The sequence below is a fragment of the Syzygium oleosum genome, unplaced genomic scaffold, assembly GCF_021117445.2.
Source record: "Syzygium oleosum isolate NSW1041296 unplaced genomic scaffold, Sole_v2.1 Sole_v2.18, whole genome shotgun sequence".
Taxonomy (NCBI): domain Eukaryota; kingdom Viridiplantae; phylum Streptophyta; class Magnoliopsida; order Myrtales; family Myrtaceae; genus Syzygium; species Syzygium oleosum.
Window position 1 is genome coordinate 7,817,511 of NW_026607502.1, and position 9,723 is coordinate 7,827,233.

At 40.2% G+C, this 9,723-nt stretch overlaps 1 protein-coding gene across 1 annotated transcript; it reads right to left on the reverse strand.

The window, feature by feature from the left end:
* Window positions 1-3,029: 3,029 nt before the first annotated feature.
* LOC115687134 (berberine bridge enzyme-like 8) lies at window positions 3,030-4,823 on the reverse strand. Its single transcript, XM_030612605.2, has one exon. It carries the CDS (start codon window positions 4,781-4,783, stop codon window positions 3,191-3,193), a length of 1,593 nt encoding a protein of 530 aa, XP_030468465.2. The 5' UTR covers window positions 4,784-4,823; the 3' UTR covers window positions 3,030-3,190.
* Between the last annotated feature and the right edge of the window lie 4,900 nt (window positions 4,824-9,723).

Consider the following 9,723-nt stretch of genomic DNA (forward strand, 5'->3'; position numbering starts at 1 on the left):
GCTTAAATGGTTTTTATAGCCTTGAGGATTTCACACGGTGGAGTGGACGCATTAATTTCAATAGATACAATTTTCCCTTACACTATCCAATTGGTCAGCACAAGCGGTATGAATCACGTGTTATGGTATTTCATTCTCTCCTTGGAGCATCTGTTAGCGTTAGTTTTTTTTTGGGTCAGTGTCAGTGTTAGTTGTAAACTTGTAATGCACACATAAACATTGTAAAAACCTCAGCTAGTCATCATAATTTGACTAACCCGAAATCTCAGAGGGAGGCATTCTCAATTTTTTATTCCTTAATATCAGGTGCATTTGATATTTCTTGTCTGGCCTACTACAGGTTTCGTGGATCTTTAGAATATCCAGTTGATGTTAATTTATATGACATCCATTGACCTCATCTCATTCTTACATCTAGTTGACTCATAATTATTGCTAGGCATGATCTCTCCCTGTGGTGTTTTTGAGCTCAAGAGTCTCATCTCTATGCATGCCACCACCAGTACTAGAGACAATTGCCCGTATGAGAAAGCAATCTCAAGCCTGTCTGACATTCCTATTATTCACAATTCATATGTCTACCTGTTGGCCCATTATAACCACACTTCCTTGGCCCATTGTGATCGGTCCGCAAATCCAATAACTGATTGGATTACTAAGACCCAACGGAGGAATACCCCGTCCTATTCTTGGGTGGCCCGTCCTCCCAACCTCTATGAGATTAGTTATGTTTGAATGCCCCTTTGTCGGGTTTTCTTGACCGAAAAAAATGAAAGAAAAATATTTCATATGTCTACGCGTGTTAGCATTCACTTCATAGATGATTACAGTTCATCTTAAGATCATCAAACACATTCAAAACAGAAGCAAACTCATGTCTTTCATTTACTCCTACAGAGTATATTACATGTCTCAATGTACGTGCCTATCTTGCACTTCCTTTTGGAAGAGGCTTTGCGATATGATCTGCTATTCGCAGATAAGCAAGGATGGTTTAATCAAAAGCCGTGGATGTTGTTTGATAAGCTACCTTTCCTATTAAATGCTTTGATTAGTTGAAAAAAAAAAGAGATAATGACACAAACAGTTCCTGAACTTTGATCCAATGTGCAATTTAGTCCCTGAACTTTTAATTTGTTCAATATAGTCCCTGAACTTTAGCCTAATGTTCAATTTAGTCCCTGAGCTCTTAATTTATTCAATATGATCTCTGGACTTTTGGTATATGTTCAATTTAGTCCCTGACCTATATGAAAATGTTCAATGTAGTCCCTGAACTTGAATTAATGGAATGACTACATTAAACATTTTCATATATTTCAGGGACTAAATTGAACATGTACCAAAAGTTCAAGGACCACATTGAACAAATTAAAAGTTCAAGGACCACATTGTGCATTGGGTTAAAGTTCATGGATTACATTGAACAAATTAAAAGTTCAGGGACCACATTGCATATTGAGCCAAAGTTCAGGGACTGTTTGTGTCATTTTCCAAAAAAAAAACCACAAAACATTAATTTGATACCCGTGCATCAAGAATTGGATTTTTAAGAAGAAAAAAGGACAGGTTTGGACATTTGCTTATTGTAGAACATTTTCGAGGGGTTACGTTTTCTTTTTTTAACAAGTTGGGACTTTTTTTTTTAGGTGAAGTTTGCATCTTAAATCTCAACTTTCATCACTCGTAAGTCATAACCACACCAATCTTCACTTCGAATCACCATTTTCCAATTGCCAGCAAAAATAGAGACAAGGGCATTCGTTTCCATGACAGAATCAAGATAAATTGCGAGGACAATATGGTCTGCTTCTATTTCTCATCATTTTCCTCCCCTTGATGCAATTATCTGGACACGTGTCTTACGAAGATATACTTTAAATGATATCATTTCCAAATCTAATATTTGATGAGAGAACAATAATTTTTCAACTAAAGTCGTATTCGCGAAATTGGGTCTTATACCACCAAATTCGTAATTGAGTTACACGTACAAGTTAAGCCCTATCAATTTCCTTTTATGGATAAATAGTCTTTACAGAAATTAATCTTAAATGGACGTCAATGTAAGATGCTACGTAAATCGTCATCAAGTTTTCCAATATATTGTACTACGAAACAGAAACCCTTGTCCTCGACGGAAACCGAAATCAAAAGCTAGTACTCTTTAACCCTGCTTGTCAAATTATATTTTGGAACTTTATTAGGTCCACTGCAAGTAAACCTGCTAAGCGACCGGGGCGGCGATGATCGGGCTCGGTTGGATTTTTTAAATTCATTGAGCGGGCACGGGCAAAATATTCGGGCTCAACAGGTGAGTAGCAGGGCGTGTAAAGGGCCTTGACTGCCGGCTCGAGCCTATAATTATTAACTGTATATACAATCATGTTTTATTAAAAGTTCAATCTTGATATTTAAAATATATAAACACAAACACGACAAAGATAAGCTCAAATTTATAATGTAGGATGGAGAAATAGTATTAAACTCATAAGTAAAGTGATAAAATGTAATAATAAAAGAACTAACACTTAATTTATTCATTTTTTCACATTCATTTAATTTATTCATTTTAAATTGATTGTATATATTAGGGATAATGACACAAACAGTCTCTGAACTTTGGCTCAATGTATAATTTGATCCTTGAACTTTTAATTTGTTCAATGTGGTTCCTGAACTTTTGGTACATATTTAATTTGGTCCCTGAACTATATGAAAATATATAACATAGTCTCTGAATTTGAATTAATGGAAGAACTGCATTGAACAATTTTATAAAGTTCGAGAACTATATTAAACATGTACCAAAAGTTCAGGGACCACATTGAATAAATTGAAAACTCAAAGACCACGTTGAACATTGGGTTAAAGTTCAAGGACTACATTGAACAAATTAAAAGTTTATGGACCAAATTGCATATTGAGTCAAAGTTCAGGAACTGTTTGTGTCATTTTCCCTATATATTACTACTCGCCAATAAAAAAGTGCCAAGAAAGCCCAAGAAAGAAGAATGAAGACCTAATATCACTCTCTTTATTCTGGTTCACACATTATGCTTTATTCAACATACAAACTTTCTGACCAAAAAAAAAAAAACATACAAACTTAAAGTCCTCAGAGCTAAGGAAGAGTCTATTGTGAAGGACCAGCAGAAATGCAATTATCTGTCGGGCGCTTACTTTCTTTTTACGGGGGAAGAATTGGAACGCTCTGTTCATTTCTGAAGAAATTAGCAGGATCGACTTTGGTCTTTATCTCCACCAACCTGTCGAAATTGTCCTTGAAGTACTTGACCCCATACACTTTCCCTTCCTCGTAGCTCTCATCTCCATTGTGGTTAATTCCCAAATCAAGGTCCCTATAATTGAAGAACGCATCTCTCGGGTTCTTCGACACAAAGGGCGTCATGTAACGATAGAGCTTCCTCGTCAGCTTAATGTAGTGTCGTGCCGCTTCCTCCCCGGACACGTTCCAATCTGTCGCATATTGTACCTTCCATAGGTTCCCGGCCCTATGCGGAAATGGGGTGCTGTTCGCGGGAATCTCGCCCATCTTGCCTCCATAAGGGTTGAAGGTCAACCTCGGCTTGTCGAGCTTGATCATCCTCTTCCAAATGAGCTCCAATCCGTCCTTCGGTATGATTTGCTTCACGTAGTCGGACTTTCTCTTCAAATGTGTCAAGACATGCGGCGTGCGCGATAGCAAAGCATCGACTTTAGTCTCGATCGGGAAGTCGTACCAATAAAGCGTGGACTCGACCCAACTCATTTCGATGCATTCTGAGCTCCGCAAGCCTAGCTCGGGAAAACTATCGCTCATCAAGGAAAGAAGCCTTTGAGCGTCTCCAAGGAAAAGCGCGCGAAACCAGGCTGTTAGTGTTCCGTTGGTCACGACCATAGTCAGCCTTATGAAGAGATCCTCATGCAGCTTGTGTGCCACTTCTTCCCACTTGTACACGATCTCAGTCGCGTTTTGCTCCCGCGTCTTACTGACATTGAAGACAGTCACCGTCTCAGGGACTCGGACAAGGTTGATCTTGTAAGCGAGGATGACGGCAAAGCTCGCTCCGCCTCCGCCTCTTATGGCCCAAAAGAGGTCTTCTCCCATGGATTCCCTATCCAGTATTTCCCCACTGACGTTGATTATGTGCGCGTCGACGATGTTGTCGACGGAGAGCCCGTACTTCCTCATCATGTTGCCGTAGCCGCCGCCACTAAAGTGGCCACCGACGCTCACCGTGGGGCAAACGCTAGCGGAAAAGCCATGGACCTTGCTCTTCGCGGCTATTCCATAGTAGACCTCGCCGAGGGTGGCCCCTGCCTGGACCCATGCCGTCTCGGCCTCGATGTCAATGTCAACCGAGCGGAAATTAAGCATGTCAAGGATGAAAAATGGCGAGAAGATGGAGACATAGGATATGCCCTCGTAGTCGTGGCCTCCGCTTCGGATGTTCATCTGGACTGAGAGCTTTTGGGCGCAAATGATGGCGGCTTGCACATGAGACTCATGGAGTGCCGTGAGGATGAGAGTGGGTTTCGGCGTCTCGGAGGTGTTGAAGCGCAAGTTTCGTATGTAAGATTGAAGAACGGTTGAGAACGAAGATTCGGCGGGTGTGTTTATGGCTGAGATTATTGGGTGCGAAGGTTGGGAATGGTTTATGAGGCATTGGGTTAGGGTTTCGTTTGCAAAGGCTTCAGAAGGGGAAGAAAATGAAGCTAGGAACAACACTAGTAGAGAAAAGACGTAGATGGTTTTGGAGTTTGGAAATGAAGTTCCCATTTTAGGGTTTAGTTAAGATAGTTTTGCTGGGTGAGATAGATAGTTTTGCATGTTAGTCTTTTATAGGAAATGGGGTTGGCTTTTTATTTTGTCCGTCATACTCTAATTCTCAACTCACTTTCAGACTTTTACCCTGCCTCTTTGCAGAGCGTAAAAGTCGAACCCGCATTTAAAACTAAACGTCTCCACTCCTAGCCCCCTTGAGAAGGTGGGGAATTGAACTCGAAATGGGATTGGCTTAGAAGTTAGAAAAAATGAGAGAATCAATGGAAAATTTGTCCAAACAATAATAAACTCATTACTTTTTTGCCAATTTAGTCCTAAAGGTTTTTAATCATGCCAATTGAGTCATAAATATTTTTAAATTTTGCCAATTAAAGTCCATTCGATCAATTTTGATCGAAAATCGCTGATGTGAACGCCGACCATCCTATGTATGACTCTTACGTGGTATGGCTGGCATTGGTGTGGGCAATTTTTAATATATTCTTTTATTTTTCCTTTTTTTCTTTCCTTCTCTTTCCATTCTTTTTTTTTTCTTTTCTTTATTCTTTATTATTTTTCCCTTATTCCCTCCACTAGGCCTCGTCGATGGCCAGCAAAAGTCACCGAACTCAGGTGTAGGTCGCCCTTGCTGGCCTCAGGTAAGGGATGCTCGGGCCTAGGTTGGCGAGGGCAGTCCTTCACCAGATCCGAAAGGGTCGCCCTCGCTAGCCTAAGCCAGGGCATCCCTCGCCCAAGGCTAGCGAGGGTCGCCCTTGCTTGAGGCTGGTGGAGGGAAAATGATAAGAAAATAAGAAAAATAAATAAAAGCAAAATAATAAAAAAAATAAAAGAAAAATTAATAAAAATTCGAAAAGAATATTAAAATTTGTCCACATCAACATCAGCCATGCTACGTAAGACAATCGGTGTCCATGTTTGCGATTTCCGATCAAAATTGATCGGATGAATTCAATTAGAAAAATGTGACAAGACTTGATATTTAATTAATATAATTAAAAAGTTTAGGACTGAATTAGAAAAAGTGTAATAGATTTAAAACTTTTTGGCCAATTTTCTTGAGAATCGATAATTATTGAAATGAGAAGATGCCGATATTGACTGGAAAATTCCAACTGCGGACCATTTACATTTTTCGTTGATGTATAGTTTCTCATTAATGGAGAAATTGACGTTCCCTAAATCTTTTTTAGCTACTTTATACACACTTGCGCTAGGACTTAAAAAAAAAAAAAATCTTGCGCTTGGACAAGAACTTCAGGGGGATCTTATCCTTACAATTTTGAGGTCATAATTTGATAAAGCCAACTTACGAAAAGTAAGAGGGTCGCTGTTCTTAGTTGATGATGATTGTGATATCGTTAATGGAGAAATTGGCTTTCCTTAATTCACTTTAAGTAATTAAAATGTTTAGGACTGCATTAACAAAAATGTAATAAGTTTACGATTTTTAGACAATTTTCTCGAGAATCGACAATTATTGAAATGAGAAGATCTTACAAACAGCTCCAATATTGACTAGAAAATTCAAACTACAAATCTCATTAATGGAGAAATTGGTGTTTATTAAATCGTTTCAGCGACGTGATAAATACTTGCGCTAGGACCAAAAATAAAATACGTGCGCAAAGTCATGCACTTCTTCTGGAGCTCTTATCCTTACAATTTTTTAGGTCAAAAACTTGCTTGGATCAGGATGCAAGGCTAAGCCTGATCAAGGAGTCTCTATTTTACTACAAGAGACGCTAGGGGTGATCAACCCTTACACATATGAATGTACTGTTAGTCGCGATAAAATGACACCAAGATCTCCATAGCTAGAATCTAGAACATATATAATCGAGTAAAAATAATTTGCGCACTCGATTTGGAATCCATCATTCTTGATGTGGAATAGCGACAATCCTCAGCGCAAATCTTCTCCTCTATTACCTCTTTATCACTTGCTCAATCTCTTTCGGATAGCGTTTGCTCCTTATTTGAGATATGTATGTGTTAGGGTTAGAGGGAGGACTTGAGCTCTATTTATAGCGTTTTAAGCCATGCCCTCTCATCACGAGCTAGGCCTTACTCGGCCCACACTAGCCAGTTCCATATTAAACTATTTAAAAAACTTTATATCTTACTTAATTAGATCAACTCCGTAAAATGGTATATTACAATATCAACTAATGTAGCCCACATCAGAAAAACTATTACATGTACAAGATGGGTTCTAGCAATAAGTTAGACTCTCGTACTGATAGAATTCATTTCAATGTTGAAAAAGCACGATTGTCCTTCCACATTTACTCTTGCAATCCTATATCTTTTTCTTCAAAAGTGTACATCCCCCAAAGTCATATGACACGGTTTCTCTGTAGTAAATAAGTATGTGATGTTACCATAGATAAGATAGAGCCACACCAATTACACATACTTCATGCATTTTGTCTATCGGAGACCCTGCCTCCTAAAGTCATGCTACCGTAGATGCTTTACAGGCATCAATAACCTCGAACCGTCTACTGCAATCTTGGGTTGATGTGATTATGATATGTTACTGACTCCATCAAATCCCGCCATCTTTTTCGCATTTAATCTCTGAGAAGTTTGCAGATAACTAATGCAATAACTCGTATCTGTCTTATAGCTTTCACAGAGACAACATCATCTTAATATCAAGAAAGTGACCCATAAAAACTAATAGGCTCATTTGGCAGACTCTTAAAATGTCATTGGGCATGTTGCAGGGAGTGTCTTGAGTGGCAGTGGGAGCACGCCACTTCCAGAGGCGAGTGCAGAGGATTAGGTCAATATGATAAATGACTATCAGAAAGGTTCTTTGTCCAGTAGATTGGGTATCCCAATGATATATGGAATAGATGCTGTTCATGGGCACAATAACGGGTACAATGCCACAATTTTTCAGCATAATATTGGTCTTGGTGCAACAAGGTAAAAAACAGTGTTACTTCTTGCATATATTGTAATGTTTTGGCTTTAAAAATTATCTACCCTCTAATGTGGATAGAGTTCTGAGAGACTGTCCTGTCCGATTTTGTACTGCATCAATTTTATATCAATTTCCCAAATACCAGCACGTGACTTGGGAGGTTTAGTAATCTGAATTACTATCATTCGGTTTGAACTTTTGCTGGCCTGTTCCTCCTTCAAGGCTGGCCAGGGTGGCCTTGCTTGAGGCCGGCGCAGGGAAAATGAGAAGAAATCTGAATTACTATCACACGGCCTCACTTGGGATTTTATTGACATAATTAAAGGTTTAAGACTGAATTGACAAAAATGTAATAGGTTTAGAACTTTTTAGTCAATTTTCTCGAGAATCGATAATTATTGAAATGAGAAGATCTTACAGGCCACCCCCAATCTTGACTGATTCGTTGATGGAAAGTATCTCATTAATGGAGAAATTAACGTTTCTTAAATCTTTTTTAGCTACTTTATAAATACTTGCGCTAGGACCCAAAAAAAAAAAAAACTTGCGCATGGATAAGAACTTCAGGGGATCTTATCCTTACAATTTTGAGATCAAAACTTGATAAAGCACACTTACGAAAAGTAAGAGGGTGGACGTTCTTAGTTGATGATTGTTATGATATCGTTAATGGAGAAATTAGCTTTCCTTAATTCTTTTTCAATAATTAAAATATTTAAGATTAGATTGGCAAAAGTGCAATAAGTTTATAACTCTTTAGATAATTTTCTCGAGAATCGACAATTATTGAAATGAAAAGATCTTACAGGCCACCGCCAATCTCGATTGGAAAATTCCAAAGTATCTCATTAATGGAGAAATTGACGTTTTTTAAATCTTTTTTACCTACTTTATAAATACTCGCGCTAGGACCCAAAAAAAAAAAATACTTGCACATGGACAAGAACTTCTGGGGATCTTATCCTTACAATCTTGAGATCAAAACTTGATAAAGCCAACTTAAAAAAAGTAACAGGGTCAGCGTTCTTAGTTGATGATTGTTGTGATATCGTTAATGGAGAAATTGGCTTTCCTCAAATCTTTTTCAGTAATTAAAATATTTATGACTGGATTGATAAAAGTTCAATAAATTTACGACTTTTTAGACAATTTTATCGAGAATCGACAATTATTGAAATGAGAAGATCATACAAACGCCTCCAATATTGACCGGAAAATTCGAACAACAAATCTCGTTAATGGAGAAATTTATGTTTATTAAATCGTTTCAGCAGCTTTATAAATACTTGAGGAAAATTGTCAAATCAGTCCAGAACCTTTTAATTTTGCCAATTCAATCCTAAATCTTTTAAATTTTTGCCAATTGAGTCATTCCGGCCAATTTTGACCGGCCGGCACTGACGTGGCCTCCGGCAGGCGCCGGCCGTTCGGTTAACGCTGACGTGGCAATTTTTATTTTTTTTTTTCAATTTTTTAATTTTTCTTCTTTTTTTTTCTGCTGTCTCCCCTCTGGCAAGTCCGGCAACCGGCGGCCGGCCAGAGGGGAGGGCCGGCGAGGCCTCTGGCGAAGCTCACCCCGCCGGCCCCTGGCTAGGCGAGGCGAGGTCGGCCTCACCTCGCCGTCGCGACCCAGGCGACGGCGAGGCTCGACCTCGCCTCACCTCGTCGTCGCCTGCGTCGCGACGGCGAGGTCGAGCCTCGCCAAGCCCGGATCTCGGCGAGGCTCGACCTCGCCGTCGCGACCCAAGTGACGGCGAGGCTCGACCTCGCCTCGCCATGAGTCGCGACCCGGCGACGGCAAGGCGAGGTGAGGTCGGCGAGGCGGCGAGGTCGCTCGCCTCGCCGTCGCACCGGGTCGCGACAGGCGAGGCGAGGTCAAGCCTCGCCGTCGCTGGGTCGCGACGGCGAGGCGAGGCCGACCTTGCCTCGCCTCGCCGTCGCGACCCGGGCGACGGCAAGGCGAGGCGAGGCGAGGCGAGGCGAGGTCGAGCCTCGCCGTCAC

What these genes read in the sequence shown, in the direction of transcription:
- LOC115687134 (XM_030612605.2), bottom strand. Translation starts at nt 4,783, where the DNA reads ATGGGAACTTCATTTCCAAACTCCAAAACCATCTACGTCTTTTCTCTA.